Here is a 26,469-nt window from a genome sequence, read left to right on the forward strand (position 1 = left end):
CCATCACAGCTCCACTCCCAGCGAGAAGGCCGGAGAGCGAAGCGGACTCCGAGACTCAAATATTTACTTTTCTTAATTAAACCCCACCAGAGAGACAGTTTTTTTCCTAGCTCAACAGCGCCGGTACAGCAGCTATCATATTACCCCCTATCCCAATTTCCTGTCTGTAAAAATATCATTCCCGGGACGTTTCACGGAGTAATCAAACACTGCCTTTTTTTTCTGTCTCTTCATGTCTCTGGGAGCCACACAGGGCTCCGGACCCTCTGCCAACTTCCTGTTACTGAGAGAGCTGAGCACAAGAGCACAAACATCAGATGGGAGGAAAAACACAGGCTGTTACCAGTGGTGGCCAGCAGGGGGACCTAGTGTATGATGTATGAGGTGGAGGTGAGCGGGTAGCTCCGCTCCTCTCACTCAGCCCGCCACATGTGGAAGCAATCAGTGTGTCTGTGCAAGACTGAGGAAGAGAACAATGAAGGGGCAGGAAATGGGATTGTATGTGAGCATCCCCACAATGCCCAGCTCAGCTTCATGCTGCTGTTTATCCAACAGTGATTTATTACAAATGGCCAGCTGCTTGCCTAGGGAGAGCTCAGTGTGTATGTTGGCCCATGGTGAGCCACTGAGGAAGAATCTGACTGGACATTCTCCTCCAGGTTGTGTGGTATGTCTTCTCATTATTCACTTATTTTCTGTTTCCCCTTTGGCTCCAGACTGGGAAACTGAGCACGGTTATCGCCATTACCTTTCATGCCTGAAGTGAACCTCCTGCTCTGTACGGGTGTGGAAGTGTGTCTGCTGAGTGTTTCCATGGAAACAGCAAGCCCCCCATGTGTGAGTTGGCTGAAGGTCAAGTCAGATTGCTAATGACACTGATCTGCATTCACTGCTGCTCGAGCTGCATACAGCTGAACACTCCTTGCCACGATTCGCGTTTCCTCAAAAACAGAAACCTCATCTTGTCCAACTCTCAACGACGAGTTCCAAATAGGACTTGAATACACCTGATGAGCCAGCTCAGGGAGTTTTCTTTTCTATTTTGACTTGTGTCTCATTGACAACGGACATCCGAGGACACCAACAGCCTCAATGCCTTCCAATCACGCAAGATGACAGGCTTTTCTGTGCCAGGAAGCTTGTTTCATTCCCTGTGTCTAACAGGGAATTTCCCTTCCCTTCAAAATGTCTGAGAATATGAGGCTCGTAGAGAGGGAACTGGGTTCCAATGCTGCAGTACCCAGTCTGTGCCCCCTGGGTAGAAGATAGGGTTGTGCAGGGGGGATTCTATTTAAAGAAAAACAGCTACACTTCAGCAGAGCTCCCACTGAGGCACAATGCTGGAGGTTAAGCTCTGAGACATATCTGCTGCTGGCTCTTCATTAACAAGACGAAACGCTGGCCCAAATAAGTGACTGGTGCTCTATCTTCTACCAAGACCTCCGACCAACCTTCCCCTGGCTCTGATCTGTGCAAACTATTCTCCGACTGTTCTGGGTTATAGAGTACTGGAGTGTGTCTCTTACTGACATTGTTTGGTTCTAGAAATTATGACCATTCTCCCACCTTTTGTCTGTCAGGTTTCTCTGTGTCCACATCTCTCACTGGTTCCTGTTCTGGTGACCCGGGCCCCTCGTCCACCCTGTCCTGCTTGCTGTCCACAAGGGCCTGTGAGGAGGAGGAGGATGGGGTGGAGGAGGAGGATGGTGGTGCTGAGGGGGCGTGGGAGGGTGAGGCCTGGTCAGCACGGAGACGCAGTGCTTCCTGTCTGAGTGTCTCGTTCTCGGAGGCCAGTTCCTGCCGCTCCCGTCTTGCGCCTGTCAGCTCCTTGGTCAGGGCGTCCAGCCTCTGTCGGAGCTGCCGCACCTCGTCCCGTGCCCGGTTCCTCTCGGAGCGCACCTTGCTCCACTTCTCCCTCCAGTTGGCCGTGCAGTCCGACCACCAGCGCATGGTCTTCTCCATCTGGGCAGCTCGCGCCCTGGCCTCCTCCAGCTCCCTCAGACGCAGCTCCTCGCGGCTCTCCCAGTCCCCAGACTCGCCCAGGCCAGGGGAGAGCAGCAGGGGAGGGCTGGAGCTGGGGGTGCCCCCCGTGGGGCTGGGCGTGTGGGTCAGGCTATCAGGAGAGCGGACCCTGTCCGGCCCCAGGCCCAGGCCACAGAGCAGGCCCGCCCCGGACTTAGCGGCCTCGGCCATGTGGGGGCTAGGGGTGTGGTTCATCACTGAGCCGATGATGATCCAGGAAAAAGCAGGAAACACGAGCGATGCTGTGCACTCAGGAGTGCATGGTCATCTTTACTCAGTTGGCTACCTGCAGATTCAAACACAAAACAGAGACACTGGTTAGTTGGACAGTACTAGGGCTGTTGCAGTGACTGTATTACCGCCACACCGGCAGTCACGAGTCATGAAGGCAGTCAAATTCCACATGACTGTTGAGTCACTATAATTAGGCTTCTCCATGCTCTGATGCTGCTGCTGGTCATTAGCAGCCTGCCAAACTTGCTATCTGCCTGGTACTCAGCACTCTATTGTTCCTCTAATCACTCTGACATCAATGCAAATCGAATCGAACATCTAATCGAACACTTCATGAGAGCCCATAAGCTCATGTTGCGCAACATTTCTATAGGCTATGCAATTGCGGGGAAAAACAGAGTGATGGTCTCTACTAAAAAAAGGAGGATCAGCTTTCTATAGGCTAGGCCTACTATATTTATTTCTCAACTTTCCTAATATTAAGCACATTGCTTATATTTACAACAGGAGTATAGCCAACCTGGCTGGCATGAAAATAAACCATGGGGAAAAGCGTCCTCCATTTACTATTCAAGTGCATAGATGACAAGTACTTTTCCCCGCATAAGATGCCCAGCATAAGAAATAATGCTTTTTTTTTTTTTTACTTGTTCGAATCATAGTCGCACACCTCATGCAGCATAGCCCATAGGCCTATATGTTTTAATAAGCTTTGTATCACAACTAAAGTGGGCAAATAACTTCTTATAATGAAACACATGAATCCGCTTTACAAGGGGTGTAGAGCCTAACTGGCATATATAAGCAGCACGTGAGTTTCAAGTTTGGGGAAGATAATTTTCACCATAAAAATGCACCTTTATAAAAAAAGTATTACATGCATAATTGCATTTGCGGCCACTTTCGATTATGGTCTTTTTTCCGCTAATGGAACATTCGCCTACTACCATGTGCGCATTACTGCGCTTATAATGTGAAGAAATAGCCTAGTTTATCAACATTTTAAGCTAAACATTCTGATCTGTTGCCGACATTTCATAAAAAGGTTTGTATTAATTTGGGATCTATCGCATCCCACAACATGTTTGGAATAGTTATTTATCGCACAGAATAGAATTGGTCAACTTTTGTACTGTGGGGGATAGTAGATTGACATAGGCTAGTGCTTTTGCTGTTTGTTAAGCCTACTCATCTTGTTGGCTGACGAAAAATATCTTCAATATGCACCTCGGAATTGGATTAGGACACGCACGTACAGATTTGTACCTTGGGGATTCGAACTTTCAACCTTTCGGTTACTAGTCCAACGCTCTAACCACTAGGCTACCCTGCCGCCCAAGGGTTAGGGTTGCACAGCACACACACACGGAGAAGTGCACAATGCAGCCCCGCGGGTCGCAAAAGGCATGGATTTTTTTAGGGTGCATTACGGCCACAAAGGGGATGCCGTCGTGAAATTCGAGGAATTATGAAGTGCTTGTCAAATTGTGAATGAGAGACTATTGTATGTACAGCCTGCGCAAAAAAACAAACAAAGCAGAGCTCATGCCTTTCAAGCAACTGTTTTCAAATCATCATTAGTCTCATCATGCAGCCTTATAACATATTAAACATCAAAACATATAGCCCAACATTTGAAGAACAACTAAAGTTACATGAATAACTATAAATTAAGCATATAGGAGTACCTGTTTCTTTGTTAACCGCTCAACACAGAAAAGCCACATGTGTGCACTCCCCCAAATCGTTTGGAGAAAATATTCAGATTTTATTCAGCTTTGCTCAATTGTATTTTGAATACTATAAAAGAATATAAAATAACGCCACGGAATTAGAAGCAAATCTTGTCTGCTAAATGAACTAGCGTAGCCCACAGCCAGTTGGCATAGCCACATCAGGACTTAACATAAAGACAACTCAGAGTGTGCTATTCTGTTCTTCTGAAATAGACTACATTTCCTTCATTTCATGCTTCTTTAGACCTGTCGAAAATAAATAATGAACTTTTTGTGAAGTTGTAGGCTATATTACATGGATTTATTCAACTTTTGTGTGGAAGCCACGAGATGCTAAATGTGTTCATGTTAATTAACGGTCAATTACAGTGAGACCGAAAGTTATTTGTTCGCCAATCACCAGCTGATGAAATGATTTCAACGCTCTAGTCTACTCTTATCCTATGATCATCAACTGCCACAGCAAAACAGTCTGGTCGATAAAAAAGTAACAAAGTCCAGTGTCCCTGTGGAGTTCAGAAATATGTTCTGGGACCAGTCTGCGTAGGCGAGATACAATGGGCCATCCTCTTCAAACTGTTCTGGTGCCAGTTACAGGAGGCTACAGATGAATGGTCACACGTTAGAGATTACCTAGAGCCCAGTGCATCTTGGAGAAAATTGCAAATGGTAATTTGTAAGCAGCCAATGATGAGAAACAGCGCTTCAACTAGCACCATGGCAACCCAGTAAACCCATTGACTTCAAGCATGTCCAGATTCAGACTTCGGCTTAACACCATGGCAACTTGCAGTCCCAAGACACCGATGAATCGGTTACCATAAAGGAAAGTATGCAGAAAGACAGAATTAGAATACTCTACAGATAGGTCATCACTAGCATACCACACAACCCAACAGTCCCCGGAAGGTGGGGGCCCCCCAGATAGCATTTGAATGGCATGCCATTGCAAAAATGTTTAGAATTACAGGAAACCGTTGTCAACCACATCAAGAATACATTTGCATTTGCTGACAGTGAGGGTAGATGTGACAAACAGAAAAAGAAGAGAGGATAGTGAATTTATTAAAAAATGTATTTAACTAGGCAGGTAATTTAAGAACAAATTCTTATTTACAACAACGGCCTACACGGCCAAACCCTAACGATGCTGGGCCAATTGTGCGTCACCCTATGGGACTCCCAATCACAGCCAGTTGTGATAAAGCCTGGAATCGAACCAGGGTCTGTAGTGATGCCTCTAGCGCTGTGTGAGAGAGAGAGAGAGAGAGAGAGAGAGAGAGAGAGAGAGAGAGAGAGAGAGAGAGAGAGAGAGAGAGAGAGAGAGAGAGAGAGAGAGAGAGAGAGAGAGAGAGAGAGAGAGAGAGAGAGAGAGAGAGAGAGAGAGAGAGAGAGAGAGAGAGAGAGAGAGAGAGAGAGAGAGAGAGAGAGAGAGAGAGAGAGAGAGAGAGGGGGCTGGATGAGACCGTTTGAGCTGGTTTCTTGTGAGGGCAGAAACCGAATCTCAGATAATTAATTTCCGATTCCCAGAGGCAGCGACAGCATGGTTTATATATGTTTGAGAATGAGGCGAAAAGTCTGAGAGGACTTTGGTGTAAAAGGATATGAATTCTCAAATCAACACCCCAAACAAACTCTCTGGGGTGTAAAACACGAGATGTGCTTGGAGTCCAGTACAGAATCCCTTGGCTGATCACCCTCAGGGCCTGTATCTGACATGTTTACTGCAACTTAATCACACCAGACTTATAACACAGCGTGTGTGAGGGAGACTCATTTAACGGATCAATTGCATGGCTGAGCCATAATTATTTGCTCTGGCTTAAGGGAAGGTGTTTATATGCTGATGAGAGAGACTAAATATAAAAACACACCCACCGTAGGCTACTAGTGTGTGGCACACCAAACGTACAAAGATGCAAATAGCGGAATAAACATAGCAATGATTCTGCAGTTATAGGCCAACACATTAGCCCCAAACACTGAGCAGCAAACTCACCAGTTCCTGTGAGTAACACATTTATGAGGAAAGCTCGTACACCATGCTTTCGCTCAAAGATCTTGTCGAAAATACCATCTCTGTCTCTGACTTTTCTCTGCCTGGCCTCTGTACAAGTGGATATCTTGAGGAATCTCAAACACAAAGGAGATGATATGAAAGACCGGGAGCAGTGCCGTCAGAGATGTATTATGTATCTATGTAACACCTTCACTGCCTGCATTATCCTTGTGATGCATATTCTCCATTTCATATTCACTAATATTTCAAGGGGGGAGCCAATGAGCAACATACACAGAGACACACACGCCGGCTCCGTCTGGACCACAAACCATCTCTGTTGTCCTCCCGCATGGAAAGGGAATGCTTTTATGGAGAGAAAAAGTGAATATATATAAGTATGTGGAAGAAGATGAGAACAGGTGAAGAGACTGATCGAGAAGATAAGACGATAAAGTGTTCAAACGAGACACAACTCTTCTTTCAGCTAACTGTGGATGTAATCTGAACTGAATCAAGTGAAGACACATATGAACCGGGACTAGTAATACAAGAGGGAGACGGAGAAAGCAAAAGAAAGAGAGTGAAAGCAAAGAGGGGGAGAGTGAGGGTTGCCGGCCCCCCTTGGGTTGTGCCGTGGCGGAGATCTTTGTGGGCTATACTCGGCCTTGTCTCAGGATGGTAAGATGGTGGTTGAAGATATCCCTCTAGTGGTGTGGGGGCTGTGCTTTGGCAAAGTGGGTGGGGTTATATCCTGCCTGTTTGGACCTGTCCGGGGGTATCATCGGATGGGGCCACAGTGTCTCCTGACCCCTCCTGTCTCAGCCTCCAGTATTTATGCTGCAGTAGTTTATGTGTCGGGGGGCTAGGGTCAGTCTGTTATATCTGGAGTATTTCTCCTGTCTTATCCGGTGTCCTGTGTGAATTTAAGTATGCTCTCTCTAATTCTCTCTTTCTCTCTCTCGGAGGACCTGAGCCCGAGGACCATGCCTCAGGACTACCTGACATGATGACTCCTTGCTGTCCCCAGTCCACCTTGCCGTGCTGCTGCTCCAGTTTCAACTGTTCTGCCTGCGGCTATGGAACTCTGACCTGTACACCGGATGTGCTACCTGTCCCAGATCTGCTGTTTTCAACTCTCTAGAGACAGCAGGAGCGGTAGAGATACTCTCAATGATCGGCTATGAAAAGCCAACTGACATTTACTCCTGAGGTTCTGACTTGTGGCACCCTCGACAACTACTGTGATTATTATTATTTGACCATGCTGGTCATTTATGAACATTTGAACATCTTGGCCATGTTCTGTTATAATCTCCACCCGGCACAGCCAGAATAGGACTGGCCACCCCTCATAGCCTGGTTCCTCTCTAGGTTTCTTCATTGGTTTTGGCCTTTCTAGGGAGTTTTTCCTAGCCACCGTGCTTCTACACCTGCATCGCTTGCTGTTTGGGGTTTTAGGCTGGGTTTCTGTACATCATTTTGATATATCAGCTGATGTAAGAAGGGCTATATAAATAAATTTGATTTGATTTGAGGGAGAGAGAACGGAAAACAGAGGGATACATGGTTCTTGTTAAGTATGTAATCTGAACCTCATCAGACGCAGACAGGAAGGTAGAATGAGAGCAGGAAAGAGAGAAGAATGAGAAGGTAAGAGAAAGCATGAAACAGAGAGACAGAAGAAGAGTGCCGAAACCTGACTGGAAGAGATTGCATTTTGGGTATAGAGGAGATCAGAAGGGAAATTTTTGGTCTGTGTCTGGCTGGGAGAGAGAGGTTTTGAAGGCTGCAGCTGGACAAGACACCTGGGTGTTTTCGCTGTAAATCCACAGTGGTTTAGACCTAGGTCTACATGGAGGGGGCAGTACCGTATGGCTTCAATGAATCAATCAAGCACTAAGTTGCTCCTCAGTATCAGGATTGCAAAGAAGATTATCTAGAACTCCTGCGTAGGAATGGTCTATTTAGCAACTGTCTACTTTGAGTGGAAAAGGAGGTTGAACAGTCTGCTAAAATGCATTTCTTTCAAACAGACAGACATTGCACCTACATGTGGTTTCACAAAGGAAACATGCATACATTTAAATGGAGCGCAGATGACAAAACCACAGCTACAGTACTCTATCTGTAGATGACTGTTGTCAACCACATCAAGAATACATTTGCTGATAGTGAGGGTAGACGTGACAGACAGAAAAAGAGAGGATAGTGAATTTAACTAGGCAGGTCAGAACAAATTCTTGTTTACAACGACAGCCAAACCCTAACGATGCTGGGCCAATTGAGCGCTGCCCTATGGGACTCCCAAACACAGCCAGTTGTGATACAGCCTGGAATTGAACCAGGGTCTGTTGTGATGCCCCTAGCACTGAGATGTAGGGCTTTAGACCGCTGCGCCACTCGACAGCCCTAAGAAAACATGAGAGAGCGGGAGAGAAAGGGAGAGGGGGCTGGATGAGACAGTTTGAGCTGGTTTCTTGTAAGAGCAGTAACCGAAACTCAGATCATTCATTTCCGACTCCCAGAGACAGCATGGTTTATCTATGTTTGAGAATGAGGCGACAGACATTGCACTTAAATGTGGTTACACAAAGGAAACATGCACACATTCAAATGGAGAGACAGCAGGCTCTTCCTGTCACCTCATTTCAGAGGTCAGGGGTGAAGAGTGTTTGTGCCTGTTTCTGGAATATCACAGAGTGTGTATGGGTGCTGAGATAAATGGCGAAGCTGTTGCGTCTCTCTACATAATGATCAAAGACCCATCTCGACAATATCAAAGCCGACTGACAGACTAACATTTGTCAACATGCCAATCAAAAGTTCAAGTTGATCTTCAGACCCATCCATGACCTATAAGGTCAGCTGATGTTCTATGAATTATTTCATTGGTTTGAATGGACTATCTGTTGTCTCCCTCTTATGGCTCCAGGGGGTATTTGTTCACCTTCCCTGATCTGAATCTTGTAGGGAAACATCAAAGTATTGGACCGGGAAGTGATCCTAATACTGAGTGACTACTGCAGACAAATACAATAAGCACAAACAAAAAGTCTAGTCAATGAACTTCAAGAGAAAAAAAAGTGGGGCAAATCAATGTGGCTATACAACGGGTGAGTGAAAAAAATTGTGCAAGAGGGAGCTGGTTTCAAAAAGACTCCAGATGGAGAGAAGAGATGGACAGAGACTGTAAACGCTGGAGCTGAGTTTTTGCATTTCAATACAATCTGCTCCAAGACAGTGGTATCATGGGTCAGCGATCCCAAAATGAAATGCCTCTATAAATAAGCCGATTACTTTGGGGAACTTCCTTTGGGAACTGGTTCCAGCTGGAGGATCCAAGCTCATGTGGGATGTATGGAATCCAGCCGATAGCTGCAGGATACTGAGAAATGAAACACAGAAAGAGAGAGTAGAGTAGCCTTCACTGGAACCTAACACAGAGACGCACCACCACTCAAAGTAACAGAAACAAATATGAATAGATGTTTTACTATAAAGTGTGTTGCAATTTTTAATGCACTTGAAATAAAGTTGGATTCGATATATACTGTAAGACAACCATAACATTTACTGTATATGCAAATTCTATTCCATCTAGACGTGTATCTATAATAGAGGAGTGACAGTGACGTAAATTGAGAACGAGACAGTCAAAACTGCCAGTGCTATTTAGAGGATGCAGGCAGAAAATTCTAACCACATGGGAAACATGCTGTCACGGATCCCCCCCGGTACTGATGCTCATTCTGTTCACCAGTTCCGGAGGTCTACGTCACCGGCTTTCTAGGCTTCACTGAACGGGATTCATTATCATCAACCCCGGACTGTCTCGTCTGATTACACACACCTGGTTCCATTATCATCAACCCCGGATTGTCTCATCTGATTACACACACCTGGTTCCATTATCATCAACCCCGGACTGTCTCGTCTGATTACACACACCTGGTTCCATTATCATCAACCCCGGACTGTCTCATCTGATTACACACACCTGGTTCCATTATCATCAACCCCGGACTGTCTCGTCTGATTACACACACCTGGTTCCATTATCATCAACCCCGGACTGTCTCGTCTGATTACACACACCTGGTTCCATTATCATCAACCCCGGACTGTCTTGTCTGATTACACACACCTGGTTCCATTATCATCAACCCCGGACTGTCTCGTCTGATTACACACACCTGGTTCCATTATCATCAACCCCGGACCGTCTCGTCTGATTACACACACCTGGTTCCATTATCATCAACCCCGGACTGTCTCGTCTGATTACACACACCTGGTTCCATTATCATCAACCCCAGACTGTCTCGTCTGATTACACACACCTGGTTCCATTATCATCAACCCCGGACTGTCTCGTCTGATTACACACACCTGGTTCCATTATCATCAACCCCGGACTGTCTCGTCTGATTACACACACCTGGTTCCATTATCATCAACCCCGGACTGTCTCGTCTGATTACACACACCTGGTTCCATTATCATCAACCCCGGACTGTCTTGTCTGATTACACACACCTGGTTCCCATTTCCCCTGATTAGTATGTTATATATGTGCCCTCTGTTCCCTCTGTCGGTTATTGTTCCCATGTCCGTTGGTGGTGCGAGTACCTATGCGTTGGTGCAGCTGTTATGCTGCGTACTTTATATATTGTGTACTACGGGTATCTTCCCGTGTCGTTCAACAACTTTTACCCTCGCTCTTTTGTTTGGGTGCTGCCCAGTGTTTTGTAGATGTTTTTTCGGGGGTGTGTTAATACACCCTAATTGTGTATTCCTACGCCCGTCTCCAAATCCTTTATACCTGCGTGACGCATGCTTGGTTTACAGCTGTACAAGTGGAAGAGGGAAAGGAACAATATGATTAGCTGCTGCATTGCAATGCACTTTCCTGTGTTTAACAAGACACACACAGACAGTATATTTCTATAAAAAGCACAACCGCTTTAGTTGTTACAGGCTGTATTGTGCAATGTCTAAAAAGCGCATGTCCCATTTGGCTACACTCCAGCACCTCGCGGTTTTACATCTGAAACTGCCAGAGGTAAGATGGAAGTCAAACAGGATGTGTAGCCTCGGGTCTACAACCAGTGTTTTTATCTTTCTTCCATCTTGGTGAAGCGGAAAGCATTTTCTTTTGTCACTGCGCCATTCGTTTTGATCTGAAAACAAAACATGGAGCTATTAACCTGAGTGCGTGTCTCTGCATCGCTTTACAGTGCAGTGCAGAACGCCACGGGAGCAGATCTGAGATGGTAAACACAGGCCGTGACGCTATCACTTTCTCTAAGTGCTTTGAGCTGTTGTGTTTTTGGTGCTACTGTAGGTAAAGACAAGACTATCTGGGGCAAACACTTACAGTAAATCAGCATAGGAGGAAACAGTTCACTTCACTACATCAAGGGACCTAAAAAGTACCAAACAATAGTCTCACCGAATATATATGTAGGAATGATTACAGAACTTCTGGTTTATTTTAATCTAGCTCATGTTATTCAATGGAGAAAATCCTTGTACTGTGACTTCGGGCTCACTAACTTTAAATCCAACACCATCGGGAAAATGGGTCATGATTTGGTCATCTTGGTCTCATGATGTTAAATCTTCCGACAGCAACAGCAGAGGGAAGCGTTTTGCAAAACGTAAGTACTAGAGACTTAAACAAGATGGCCGAACATATGAACAGTCTCTGGTAAATCTTTTTTTCAGTGAAGTTTGTCCAAATACTGCACACAGTGTCATAACTCATTACAATCTCTGTCTGTAGTGCCTAACTGCATTGGCAAGCAAAAAAATCTCAAAATTCTAGACAGTAAAACAACAACTCATGGATTTTAGGGCTTGTTTCCTGTTGGGGGCATGGATAATGGAGAGGGAGGGACAGGAATTGGGATCTGAGTATCACACAGCTGGCATAGCAGTCTCCATCTTCTACATATCAATGATCTGAACCTGCCCTGGCTGTGACTGTGCTCTTAATAGGGTTTCCACCCAGCAGGATGAGGGGGGACAATAAGAGGGTCAGGGTATAGCTGACCAGCAGAGAGAGGGGTCTGCTGGGTTCATCTCAAATTAAAGCTTGCTTTCACTGAGGACATAAAGGTTAACACTAATGTGACATTTTATTAATCCCCACAAGGTCAACTGCTATATCTAGGGGGTTTAGAGTTAACGTTAGAATTAGGGTTAGGAGCTAGGGTTAGTTTTAGGGTTGAGGTTAGGTGTTGAGATTAAGGTTACGGTTCAGGTTAGGGTTGGTTAGGGGTTAGGGAAAATAAGATTTTGAATGGGACTGAATTGTGTGTCCCCACAAGGTTAGTTATACAAGACTGTGTGTGTGGAGGGGGCCGGTGACTGCGGGGGAAACTGATAGAATAGAAGCTGACAGAGGTGTGAGGCTGACTGAAGAAGCTGGCCGTTTTAATCCTGTTAGCTGGCATCAGAGCACAAGAGGGACACGGCACAGAGACGGGATGTTTCAACACGAATCAGCCATCAAATAAAGAACCATGACCTTCAGGGGCCCTAAGGGACATAAAAGTATCAGAGACGTATTTCTAACACACACACACACACACACACACACACACACACACACACACACACACACACACACACACACACAAACACACACACACACAAATATACTAACCAGAAACCAAACCACCTGTGGCTTACACACTCTCACACATGTATTGACACATAAATAAATTATGTTCATGTACTCACTCCCAAAGATGGGTTCAGCAGAAAGAAATCCCATATTTTGTCTCTGCCTGTGAGTTTGTGTGTTTTTGAGACACTGTCCACAGACTATTTGGTTTCCGCTCTGACTCACTACAACAATATGAGAGCTGAATGGATTCCCTCGCCAACCCCTTCCCTCAGACTGGAGGTAGGCAGTGAGTAGAGGGCCAGGTGCATGGTGCTAACCATAGAAATATGACTAATTCTGTTTTTATGGTGCTAACCATGTGGAAGTGGGTGTTTAGGAGGTGCGGCAGAACTTCCCTGTGTAAATAAATGAACACCAGCATAGTGTTTCCTTCACTGGACACCAACTCCACTGTAGTGTATGTACAGTGCCTTCGGAAAGTATTCAGACCCCTCGACTTTTCCCACATTTTGTTACGTTACAGCCTTATTCTAAAATTGATTAAATAAATGTCCTCAGCAATCTACACACAATACCCCATAATGATATCGTGAAAACAGGTTTTTAGACATTTTTGCAAATGTTTTATAAATAAATAACAGAAATACCTTATTTACATAAGTATTCAGACCCTTTGCTATGAGACGCGGAATTGAGCTCAGGTGCAGCCTGTTTCCATTGATAATCCTTGAGATGTTTCTACAAGTCCACCTGTGGTAAATTCAATTGATTGGACATGATTTGGAAAGGCACACACCTGTCTATAAAAGGTCCCAGAGTTGACAGGGTACGTCAGAGCAAAAACCAAGCCATGAGCTCGAAGGAATTGTTCGTAGAGCTCTGAGACAGGATTGTGTCGAGGCACAGATCTGGGGAAGGTATACCATAACATTTCTGCAGCATTGAAGGTCACCAAGAACACAGTGGCCTCCATCATTCTTAACTGGAAGTTTGGAACCACCAATAGTCTTCCTAAAGCTGTCCGCCTGGCCAAACTGAGCAATCAGGGAGAAAGGCCTTGGTCAGGGAGGTGACCAAGAACCCGATGGTCACTCTGACAGAGCTCTAGAGTTCCTCTGTGGAGACCCTACGGTGAAATATGGTGTTGGCAGCATATCGGGATGATTTTCAGTGGCAAGGACTGCGAGACTAGTTAGGATTGAGGCAAAGATGAATGGAGCATAGTACAGAGAGATCCTTGATGAAAACCTGTCCCAGAGCATTCATGACCTCAGACTGGGGCGAAGGTTCTCCTTCCAACAGAACAACAACCCTAAGCACACAGCCAAGACAACACCGGAGTGGCTTCGGGACAAGTCTCTGAATGTCCTTGAGTGGCCCAGCCAGAGCCCGGACTTGAACCCGATCGAACATCTCTGGAGAGACCTGAAAATAGCTGTGCAGTGACGCTCCCCATCCAATCTGGCAGAGCTTGAGAGGATCTGCAGAGAAGAATGGAAGAAACTCCCCAAATACAGGTGTGCCAAGCTTGTAGTGCCATACCCAAGAAGACTCAAGGCTGTAATCGCAGCCAAAGGTGCTTTAACAAAGTACTGAGTAAAGGGTCTGAGTACTTACGTAAATGTGATATTTCATTATTTAATTTTTTTAAATTAGCAAACATTTCTAAAAACCTGTTTTTGCTTTGTCATTATGGGTAATGTGTGTGGATTGATGAGGGGGGAAAAAATATTTAATACATTTTAGAAGAAGGCTGTAACCTAACAAAATGTGGAAAAAGTCAATGTGTCTGAATACTTTCCGAAGGCACTATATTGTTCGCTCAGAATGTACCGCCTTGCCGATAATGAGTCTCAGTAGAGAGAGTTTAAGAATGAAGTATTTAATGGCGATCAGGAATTTCCTGCAGTCTCCCTCTGATGTGTCTAATCTTATGTGATTTATATTTAATTTGTTAGAAAACGTGTCATACACCATTCATTAAAAATCCAATCAGTTGCGCCTCAGTCACCCTGGAGGATATTTGTTTTATTTATTTAACTAGGCAAGTAAGTTAAGAACAAATTCTTATTTACAATGACGGCCTACCCCGGCCAAATCCTAACGACACTGGGTCAATTGTGCGCCGCCCTGGGACTCCCAATCACGGCCGGTTGGGATACAGCCCAGGATCGAACCAGGGTCTGTAGCGACGCCTCTAGCACTGAGATGCAGTGCCTTAGTCCAGCTGTGCCACTCGGGAGCCCCAAAAGAAGATTCAAGAGAATTACACCAAAGCTGTTCATACCATTTACGTGTCAGCCAAAGGTAAACCCAGAGAGGGAATCTTAATCTGCAGGAAAACTGCTGTGTCTTGGAAGTTTCACTTCAGGTTGACACTAGGGGGCAATAGGAGGTGATGTGCAGTGCCACCCTGCAGCTAGCCTGAATACATGAATGACTAAACAGCAGCAGCCAGCTAATTAACACTGGAGCTGATCATGCTAATGACACAGCACCACAGCACCTGGCCACAGGGCTCTGCTCTACCGCCTACAGGGATTACATCACGTTGTCTCCATTGCTAACAATAACCAAGGATCTGAGGGGGAGAAGCTAGCTGCCTCCAGGCTACGTTGATCTTGCAGTGTTGTCATCCCGTTCAGCAAGTCTGACAAATAATTAATGAAGAGAAGCAGAGCTGTCTTTAACTCAATATACAATATGTTAACCGTAATCTCCCCCTTCCCTTTCAATCATTTACTTACATGTGTAGTTCTCTCCTCCCTATGACCAGGGCTGTCTTCCTGAAGGGCAGAGTTATTCTGAGCTCGAGTTTGTGGTCAGGTGGTCATTTTCCTGTCCTGAATCTTCCTCACTACACTTTATCATCCTGTCACCGTACAGGACATAGCGCCTGTGGACACCTGGCATCACCGCTTTAACAGAGTTACAGCAGCTTCCCAACAGTCACATCTGGCACCATTACAAGGACACACAGTGGACTGTAAGATAGAGGGTTGAGGAAGAAGAGGGGTGGTAAACAGTGAGGAAATGGTAAAGCAATAAAAGACTGGAAAGCTTAAAGAAAAGCTTGGGCTGAGGGTCAAAATAGCATGGGGTGACGGGTCAGTGTGCAAATGCAAACGCTGAACCCTGTGTGCTTTATTAAACGCCTTCTATGGATTGTATGACGACACGAGGATCATTGTTAACTTGCCGCGTTAAATATGTTGTACAGTATGAATCACTGGTGCCTCGCAATGGGAAACATATGTGAAGGATAATATATGACGTGAATAACGATGTGCATTGCCTTAACTCCCTCGAGCTATGGAAAGGGATTTTTGCAAAGACACAAAGACGGAGAACTGGAGAGAAGTAGAATTGCCAGTATTCACATTCGCAGACCGTGAAGCCTGGCACGCCGAGACTTGTGAAGGAAATGGACAGCTTCAGTGGCTGGATAGACCATGTGGTTACTGAGATCCGAGTGACGGAAGAGCGACGGCCTTGATAAGGAATAGGGAAAGATGTGGTGAGTGAGAGACACTTCAGTCAGATAATTAGGGAGGGAGCAGAGCAGACCATGTGAGGCAGTAGCTGAGGGAGAGGCGGAGAAGAGGAGGGAGGAGGCCTTTGACAGGGCAGCTGACTCAGCCGTAGATGGGGGGGAGTGTAACAGGCTTTTCAGAGGGCAGCAGATGGGAGAGTAGAGGCCTCTATTGATAGGGTTCCCCCTCTGGATATAAAAACATACAGGTCATTTAAAGCTCAGAGTCACCCTGTCCTTCCGCCATCCACCATGCAGGCACAAACACACTCATTTGATTTACTACCGGCCCCACTACCCATTAGAGAGGAGAGGCAGATGAGAGATGGGAGTTTAGGTGAAAGGAGAGCAGGGGAATGAATAGGAGATGTCACGGCTGTGTAAGTATGAGGGTGTACCATGGAAGAATGTGTGAATGAGTGTGTGACTCATCGTGTGAGCGCTTGTGGTAACGTGTGTTGGGTTGGAGTGCAGAGCGAATGTTCACTTCCTTTCACTACCTGTTCCGACACTATGGGCTCTTATGGAAATCCTTTTGTGTGTACAAAATGTGGGTGTAAGGCGTGTGTTTTGTGTGCGTGTAGTTGAATGACCCGACACGTTCTCTCTTTTGCTGAAACTAAATGAAGCTTGTTTGGCATCCCAATGAACACGCTGTAAAAGTTGTTCACCAATGGGCCACGGCTCTGTGGCTCTTTTGTTCTGGGGGAAGTTTGGGCAGCAGCAGAGGGGAAATGGCCACAGCCATGTAACCCATGAAAGAGACCCAGGAGCAATGGAGCAAAACAGACAGGGTTGACTTAGATTGTTGACTACATTGTTAACTACATTTCGTCTCCAAAGTTTACTGAAAACATAAATAACGTTACACAATGAGCACTTGTTGTCTCTCAAATTCATCGTTACAGTTGTTTGTTAGCTAGCTTACAGTTTTTTGTTGTTGCCATATAAGCATAGACGTGACATGAGTCAAAACACCTCAAAGCATCAAGAACAAGATAATACTGACTGAAACGAGCCACTTACGATTCCCCACATGGCAGTTTTTTGCCATTGTTGCTCGGTATCTGGCCATCCAGAACAACAACACACGGCCTTCTGCCCCATTGAAGCGTGTACATCGTTTTCTCAGCTAAGGATTGGTTACCACACACGTATACATGTCTGCATAAACAAATGCATGCAACACAACACACATATTGAACATTTTTTGAAGGCTTCACTGATATGTAATAATAATTTGGTATACATATATTTGTCTTATTTCACACGTACAAGAATGTATTACACACGTGTGAATTGGAAATGTGTATTTTGTGTATCCCAACTCCCCCTGAGACACCCTTGGAGAGTGGGGTCACAGCCAGCCACACCCTGGAGCAATTATGGCTACATGCCTTGCTCCAGGGCACAGCGACAGATTTTATACCTTATCGGCTCAGGGACTCAAAGTAGCGACCTTTCGGTTACTGGCCTAACGCTCTAGGCTACCTTGCGGCGGTGTTGTTGCAATGATGTGCTGTGTTCAGCATAGTGACCTTGCTCTGTCTCAGAGTTGTCTCTACCTGTGTATTGCTGACTGAGTGTCCAGAGTCTAAAGCACCTCTGCATCACATTGTGGTGCAGTATCAAATAGCCATAATTTATTCAGCAGCCAGCCCAAAGCCCAGGCAGGCCAGGAAGTGATGGAGGGCTGGAGAGATACTGTTTGACTTCGTGTTTCACTGCCTGCTCTCTGCAGCTTGGTGAGAGTATATATCTTTCAACCCTGTGTTACAGCTCCTAAGCCAAGAGTAGATCACATCTGACTGCAGGGCATGATCTTCAAAGCGTGAAAAAAATGAATTCATTTTGATGGGCAATTTCTGCATAAGGTTAGGGTTAAGTTTAGGCATTAACTTCGAAATCTTAAGGTTAGGCATTCTGCCTCTGATTCAAAGGTTGCAAGTTCGAATCCAGCAATAGAAAGTTGTTTTTTAGATTGTTGTATTAAGCCTATCCCAAACATTAACCCTTACCTTAAGGTTAGGCATTAACTCGGAATGGTTAAGGTAAGGGTTAATGTTAGGGATAGGCTTAAAACAAAAAATGTAAAAACGACTTTCTATCACTGGATTTGAACTTGGTACCTTCGGGTCCTATGCTTCACCATTCCCGTCCACAACACCCTAGCAAAACTGAAACCTACTTGAAGGTAACGGTGCTCACTGTTGCACCTAGTGCCCAGTTTCCACATCATCTCCCGACATGGATGGACGTCGAATACTGACATGGCTGGTTTGGACGCAGTACAATCTCGGGTTTATCGCTCCGCATTAGGGGGGGGGTCAAACTTCCTGGGATTAGGGGGTAGAGAGGGAGGGGCAAATCACCCATACAAACTCCAACAGAAACACATAAAGTTGGTTGTAAAGGCCATCTGGTCCGTTGTTGGGTTATTTCCTTGCTGGAGCAGAGTGACACAAGGCTCAGACCTGTCCTGTGGGCCAGGGGATGAGACGACTTAACCCCCCTTACAGGCATCTCCTACATGCACTGCAATGACCCAAGCAGGATTAGGACGTTTGTATGAACGAAGCTGGGGGTGTAGGGAGAAGACACCCGTCACAGTAGGTTGTCAGGAGGTGCATAAGAAACGATCCCAATATAGCCACTATCCCTCCGTTTAGTCAGTTTCTCCTCTCTTCTACCATCATTCCCTCTCCTTGTCCACTCGTACCTCTCCTCCAGTCTTCCCACTATCTTCCCCTTCCTCCGCCTACCTCTCTGCTGTCACTACTGGGGCTACAGTGGTTAGAGCAGATTCTGATTGACAGAGTGAGTCCTGCTTCTCCTCTCCTCCTCAGTGGAGCTGCTCCTCTCTGCAGGGCCTGTCAGCTCAGTGAGGAGTCCTGCTGTTTCAATCAGAGGAAAACACCACCAGTCCACCACACCCTCCCATCTGTCCCCCTTGCCTCTCAGCTCCCCTTCCCTTAATCATTCCTGTCCCCAAAACAGCATTTCTTTTCCATTCAAATAGTATCGACAAACATGCCACCACAATCAGGAATCATTTGCAATAAGAACAATTTCAGCTTGCACGGTTTAATAAGAATTGGAAATGTACCACCTCACATGTTGTTGGGAACGATTACATAAAAGCCCCAACTCACTCCATGGAGCAGACAATATTATTAGTCATGGGAGGACTTGACCTGCCCGGATGGGTCTCAGTGTTCCTTCACTCTCAGTGTTCCTTCACTCTCAGTGTTTCTTCACTCTCAGTGTTCCTTCCCTCTCAGTGTAAAGTGTGCTCATGAACACATCAGCCAAGTGGATGAGTGTACGAGCTGCCTCTAAACAGCCACTGTTTACACACAACTTAAAGGTTAAGTCAATCAATTGTTTAGGCAGACAGGTGTCAAGGAGAGCAAGGGAGAGCGGGCGAGAGAAAGAGCGATAGAGACTCTCAGTTAGTTCGCTTAACTCGCGGCAAGTGTTAAAAGGAGTAAGGGAAAAAAATCCAATGGGATGGTAAATACTGTGGCTGTAACATCAAGCAGGCACCTGGCTATGCTTTGCCGCTAAGTGCAATACGCCCAAACCCTCACCACAGGATTGAGTCCACACTAGTTCTATAACACAGTGGGGTGGGGTAAAAGAAGTCCATCACTAACGCTGGGGTGGGGACAGATCCTCAGTCCAGCTAATAGTAGGTGTTAAATTGCAGTAAAAGGATACAGGCTGTGCTAGTGAGTATGGATTAAAGCACCTTCAAATCAAATTTCATTGGTCACATACAGGCGTTTAGCAGATGTTATTGCAGGTGTAGCAAAATGCTTGTGCTTCTAGTTCCGACAGTGCAGCAGTATGAAACAAGTAAGACCTAACAATTTCACAACATATACCCAATACACACAAATCTAAGTAAGGAATGGAATTAAGAATATATAAATATATGGACGAGCAATGTCAGAGCAGCATAGACTAAGATACAGTAGAATAGTATAGAATACAGTATATACTGTACATATGAGATGAGTAATGCAAGATATGTAAACATTATTAAAGTGACATTATTAAAGTGACTAGTGTACCATTTATTAAAGTGGCCAATGATTTCAAGTCTGTGTATATAGGCAGTAGTTTCTCTGTGCTAGTGATGGCTATTTAACAGTCTGATAGCCTTGAGATAGAAGCTGTTTTCAGTCTCTCGGTCCCAGCTTTGAGGCACCTATACTGATGCCTTCTGGATGATAGCAGGGTGAACAGGCAGTGGCTCGGGTGGTTGTTGACCTTGATGATCTTTTTGGCCTTCCTGTGACATCAGCTGCTGTAGGTGTCCTGGAGGGCAGGTAGTTTGCCCCCAGTAATGGGTTGTGCAGACCGCACCACCCTTCTGGAGAGCCTTGCGGTTGTGGGCGGTGGAGTTGCCGTACCAGGAGGTAATACAGCCTGACAGGATGCTCTCAATTGTGCATCTGTAAAAGTTTGTGAGGGTTTTAGGTGACAAGCCAAATTTCTTCAGCCTCCTGAGGTTGAAGAGACTCTGTTGTGGGTGGACCATTTCAGCTTGTCAGTGATGTGTATGCCGAGGAACTTAAAACTGTCCACCTTCTCCACTGCTGTCCCGTCGATGTGGATAGGGGGATGCTCCCTCTGCTGTTTCCTGAAGTCCACGATCATCTCTTTTGTTTTGTTAATGTTGAGTGAGAGGTTATTTTCCTAGCACCACACTCCCAGAGCCCTAACCTCCTCCCTGCAGGTTGTCTTGTCGTTGTTGTTGTGTTAGTGTCTGCAAACTTGATGATTGAGTTGGAGGCGTGCTTGGCCATGCAGTCATTGGGGAACAGGGAGTACAGGAGTATGCACCCTTGTGGGGCCCCAGTGTTGAGGATCAGCGAAGTGGAGGTGTTGTTTCCTACCTTCACCACCTGGGGGCGGCCCGTCAGGAAGTCCAGGACCCAATTGCACAGGGCAGGGTTCAGACCCAGGGAGAGATAGGGAGATAGGGAGAGATTGAATATGTCTGTAAACACACCAGCCAGCCGTTCTGCGCATGATCTGAGAACGCGGCTAGGGATGCCGTCTGGGCCGGCAGCCTTGCGAGGGTTAACACGTTTAAATGTCTTACTCACGTCAGCCACGGAGAAGGAAAGGCCACATTCCTTGGTAGCGGGACGCGTTGGTGACACTGTGTTATCCTCAAAGCAGGCAAAGAACGTGTTAAGCTTGTCCGGAAGCAAGACGTCGGTATCCGCGACGTGGCTGGTTTTCTTTTTGTAGTCCGTGATTGTCTGTAGACACTGCCACATACGTCTCGTATCTGAGCTGTTGAATTGCGACACCCCTTTGTCTCTATGCTGACGTTTTGTCTGTTTGATTGCCTTGCGGAGGGAATGACTACTCTGTTTGTATTCTGCCATATTCTCAGTCACCTTGCCATGTTTAAATGCGGTGGTTCGCGCTTTCAGTTATGCGCAAATGCTGCTATCTAGTCACAGTGGGTACAACATCACCCATCCACTTCCTGATAAACTCAGATACCGTTTCAGTATATTCATCAATATTATTCTTGGAAGCTCCCCGAAACATATCCCAGTCGGCGTGATGAAAAAAATCTTGAAGCATGGATTCCGATTGGTCAGACCAGCATTGAATAGCACGGGTACTAAGGACTTCCCTCTATGGATCTGACTGTAATTTATTTAGGCATGTATCACAGCTTTCTGCCAGACAAAGGGATAGGTAGAGATGCCTGGCGCTGTGCTGAGCAACTGTGCAGAGATTTTTTAAGTGTTACTTGTTCTTACTTTTCATCAAATAGAGGGTCCTATTCCTGACAGGGGGCCCAACCCTGTTAGCCGGGCATCATGGGTAAGTGGTGGCGGCTGTAAGGCAGAAGTAGTTGAGCATTAAAGCTCTCTAAATCTGTCTGCACATGGGCGGACGGACAGAAACTACAGGATCAAACATTGTGATAGGCTCTCCCAGAAGGAATGGTTTTACTGTGACGCCAACTGCCAAGACAGGGAAACAGAACACCTCCAGGAAGCTCAACAGAGGCTGGCTGACCAACGTTATTGTCTGAGACTCACATGTTGTCCCAGTTGGTGGCGGATGTGTTGGCAGTCCCCCACATCACAACAAAGTCCATTCAGTCAGTGTGGTCAGACTACCTGTGGGTATTTCTGTGTAACTGGCTTTGAGATCAACCACTGCTGCACAGCAATCGGATGAGGCTTCAGAGACCTTCATGTGAGGAACATAGGAACATAGTCCTCCCTCACATCACTATGAAAGGCCGAACTGACGCCAGCCCAAAATAAATCCCTCTCATGGTCTTCTCATCAACACACACAGAGGAAACAGGACGACAATAAAAGAAGGCATACCAGCATTTATGAGCTCATATTATAGCAATCGTTTTTGGCTCCGTTGGCGCCAAATTTTGTCTGGTCAAGGCTGATGGCAGACTTGGTCTCCACCAATGAAAAGTTAAAGAGAGGAATTAAATTTCAATAAATTATCCATAAACACAGACTGCCTATTACTTGTTTTTCATCAGTGCTTTTATTACACACATGTACCACCATTTGGTTTGCATGACACACTTGTGTCTTTAATACACACCAAACACACTCATAAATACACAGCGCCCAATGGAATCTGGGCTGCATAACATTAGGGAGAGCAGAGCTAGGTTCTTTAATGTAGCCGAGGCCTGGTCCTCCTCACCATTCGTTCCACTGACGGACCAAACCAGGTCTGATGTCTGCGCTCTGTGGACGTAAATAGGGGCCTCTTTCTCTAATAATGAAGCGCATAGCATGCCACAGTCCCTCTCAACCTAAAGCCACTAGCAGCTGCTTCTGGTGCATCTGGCAGACTGCTTAGAGAGGCACAGACCGTCCAATGTTGTCAGTCCGTTTGTCCCACCCAAAAGGCCACAGGGTGACTTACGGTCACTCCCTGGAGAGAGAGCAGCCAAACTTGTTTCCAGGTTGGAAGGAGAGGGAAGGGAAGAGAGGGTTTGTCAGTGGTGGTCAGTCAATTCCCCAACTATGCTGTCTCCTCCACCCAAATCTCCTTCCTGTGGTCTCTGGACAACAACATAACAATCTCTGAAAACAACGTTAGTCACTCTCTCACAACACACACTCGGGGTAAAGAAGCTGGAGTTAAACAGAAGGTTGCTTTAACGGCAGCAACCACAGCAAGATTGCCCGATACTGATGCTCCATTGACAGACCTGAACAAAAGCATTCCATGCCTTGCTCAAATGTAACATTACTGCCAAACAGTAATTACAACGTCTTATATAAATCTAAAGTTGGGCATTCTGTCCGATTCACATGGAAAGACTTGCAGGCAGAACTGAGTTCACATCAATAGCCACTGAATCAGAGCGTTTTGTAAACTGTTGTGATGCTCTATTCTTTTTCATGCTTAAACTCGAAAAGGAGCCATATTGAGACAATCCACTACTGTCTTTAGCAGCTGATGCTATGTCATCAAAACGTTCACAGGAGCCATGTGCCCCTGAGCCCATATGCATGGCAAGCAAGGTCATTCTTCCACTTTGTTCCAGTGAAATATGCAGTCCGAGTGTGTCTTGGGGGATTTGGGATCTGCAAAAAACACACTCCCAATTCACACATCGGTATAATACACACTTGTACATGTGTGAAATAGGACAAATATATTACTATGCAAAGGCCAGCAAATTCCTCCTAGATCCTCACATCATTGATACAGAGCCTTTTCTTCCCTCCGTTCTCCCAGGTTTGGCCCTAGCTACAGAATGACAAGGCCAAACAAGTGTTGAGAAGGCGCTTTTATTCCGTTCAAGACACCCAATTAAGATGGCAGGTTACAGGAGAGAGAGAGAGAGAGAGAGAGAGAGAGAGAGAGAGAGAGAGAGAGAGAGAGAGAGAGAGAGACAGGCAGACAGGCAGGCAGGCAGGCAGACAGACAGACAGAGAGAGGCAGAGAGAGAGACAGGCAGAGAGTGAGACAGGCAGAGACAGGCAGACAGGCAAAGAGAGAGACAGAGAGCAACAAAGAGACCGAAAAAGGGAGAGAAAGACAGAGAAAGAAAGACAGAGAAAGAAAGACAGAGAGAAAGACAGAGAGAAAGAAAGAAAGAAAGAAAGAAAGAAAGAAAGAAAGAAAGAAAGAAAGACAGACAGACAGACAGACAGACAGACAGACAGACAGACAGACAGACAGACAGACAGACAGACAGACAGACAGACAGACAGACAGACAGACAGACAGAGAGAGAGAGAGAGAGAGAGAGAGAGAGAGAGAGAGAGAAAGACAGAGAGAGAGAGAGAGAGAGAAAGACAGAGAGAGAAAGACAGAGAGAGAGAGAAAGACAGAGAGAGAGAAAGACAGAGAATGAAAGACAGGCAGAGAGAGAGAGACAGAGAGAGACAGAGAGAGAGACGCGAACACTAAATCAACATCCGGCTTATCACAGCTCCTCATCAGAGCCACAAGTCTCAATCTGACAGACAGCAAGGGTAAACAGCTCACCAACCTAGCTGCTCATAGCATGGACAGACGCGACTGACTGGACAGCCAAAAGCAAATGACACGAACCAACCCTAACTGTCTCAAGATCTCAAGTAAAATAGTGATGGATGCTGGTTATTGATATATGATCCTCTACATACAAGATAATATCTAAATCTGTGAGACTGTGCCATACTGAACACTATGCAGATCTCTGGATGTCAGCCATATCATTTGTTATCACAGTGGTGTGTCACAAGTTAGCTCTGCAGAAGGCTAATAATTCAATTGAGCGATTAAGACACCATCAAGCAAACAAAAACTGTCTCTTATCTCTTAATCTTTTCAAGTGTGAGTTCCAAATATCTCTAACGGTCGCTCCCCAGCATGAGTTTCTTTACGCGCGATATGTCAGAATACACTCACTGTTCCAAAATGTGATTGTTTACGCAACCGGACAGTTAACTTCTTCTGGCTGCAAGCCCGAAGCCGGGCACAATATGACAACAGCCACTTCAAGTGCAGGGCGCGGAATTCAAAATATATTTTTTAGAAATATTTAACTTTCACACATTAACAAGTCCAATACAGCATTTGAAAGATAAACATCTTGTGAATCCAGCCAACATGTCCGATTTTTAAAATGTTTTACAGCGAAAACACCACGTATATTTATGTTAGCTCACCACCAAATACAAAAAAGGACAGACATTTTTCCCAGCACAGGTAGCATGCACAAAACCAACCTAACTAACCAAGAACCAACCAAACTAACCAAGAAACAACTTCATCAGATGACAGTCTTATAACATGTTATTCAATAAATCTATGTTTTGTTCGAAAAATGTGCATATTTGAGCTATAAATCAGTTTTACATTGCAGCTACCATCACAGCTACCGTCAGAAATGGCACCGAAGCAGCCAGAGTAATTACAGACACCAACGTCAAATACCTAAATACTCATCATAAAACATTTCTGAAAAATACATGGTGTACAGCAAATGAAAGACAGCCATCTTGTGATTCCAGCCAATATTTCCGATTTCTTAAGTGTTTTACAGCGAAAACACAATATAGCATTATATTAGCTTACCACAATAGCCAGAAACACAAGCCATTCCCCAGCAGCAAAAGTTAGCGATCGTAACAAACCAGCAAAAGATATATAATTTTTGACTAACCTTGATAAGCTTCATCAGATGACAGTCCTATAACATCAGGTTATACATACACTTATGTTTTGTTCGAAAATGTGCATATTTAGAGCTGAAATCAGTGGTTATACAATGTGCTAACGTAGCATCTTTTTCCCACAACGTCCGGATATTTTTCTGACACTCACATATTCTGACCAAATAACTATTCATAAACATAACTAAAAAATACATGTTGTATAGGAAATGATAGATACACTAGTTCGTAATGCAATCGCCGTGTTAGAATTCTAAAAATAACTTCCTTACGATATGCAGTTTACGTTATGGCGAGAGCGTGCCCAAAACCTGGCCGCAAACTACTAGTACAACATGTTCGACAGATATATGAAATAACATCATAAAATGGGTCCTACTTTTGACGATCTTCCATCAGAATGTTGTACAAGGGGTCCTTTGTCCAGAACAATCGTTGTTTGGATTTAGAATGTCCTCTTCTCCAGTCAATTAGCACGGAAAGCTAGCAAAGTGGCGCGAAGCTCTCCTTCCTGAACATACGCAGACAAAGCAACACGCCTAACGTCCCGAATAAATTTCAATAATCTAATAAAACTATATTGAAAAAACATACTTTACGATGATTTTGTCACATGT

At 45.3% G+C, this 26,469-nt stretch overlaps 1 protein-coding gene across 1 annotated transcript in view; it reads right to left on the reverse strand.

Moving 5' to 3' along the window:
* Nucleotides 1-26,469, reverse strand: part of LOC129854051 (coiled-coil domain-containing protein 102A-like) — a 67,529-nt gene that overhangs the window by 36,217 nt on the left and 4,843 nt on the right. Inside the window, exon 2 of the mRNA XM_055920677.1 lies at nt 1,567-2,308. Coding sequence (XP_055776652.1) covers nt 1,567-2,217 — 651 coding nt within the window. The 5' untranslated portion in view covers nt 2,218-2,308. The remainder of the gene's footprint in view (nt 1-1,566; nt 2,309-26,469) is intronic.

Source organism: Salvelinus fontinalis, chromosome 4 (assembly GCF_029448725.1).
Source record: "Salvelinus fontinalis isolate EN_2023a chromosome 4, ASM2944872v1, whole genome shotgun sequence".
In the NCBI taxonomy this organism is placed as follows: domain Eukaryota; kingdom Metazoa; phylum Chordata; class Actinopteri; order Salmoniformes; family Salmonidae; genus Salvelinus; species Salvelinus fontinalis.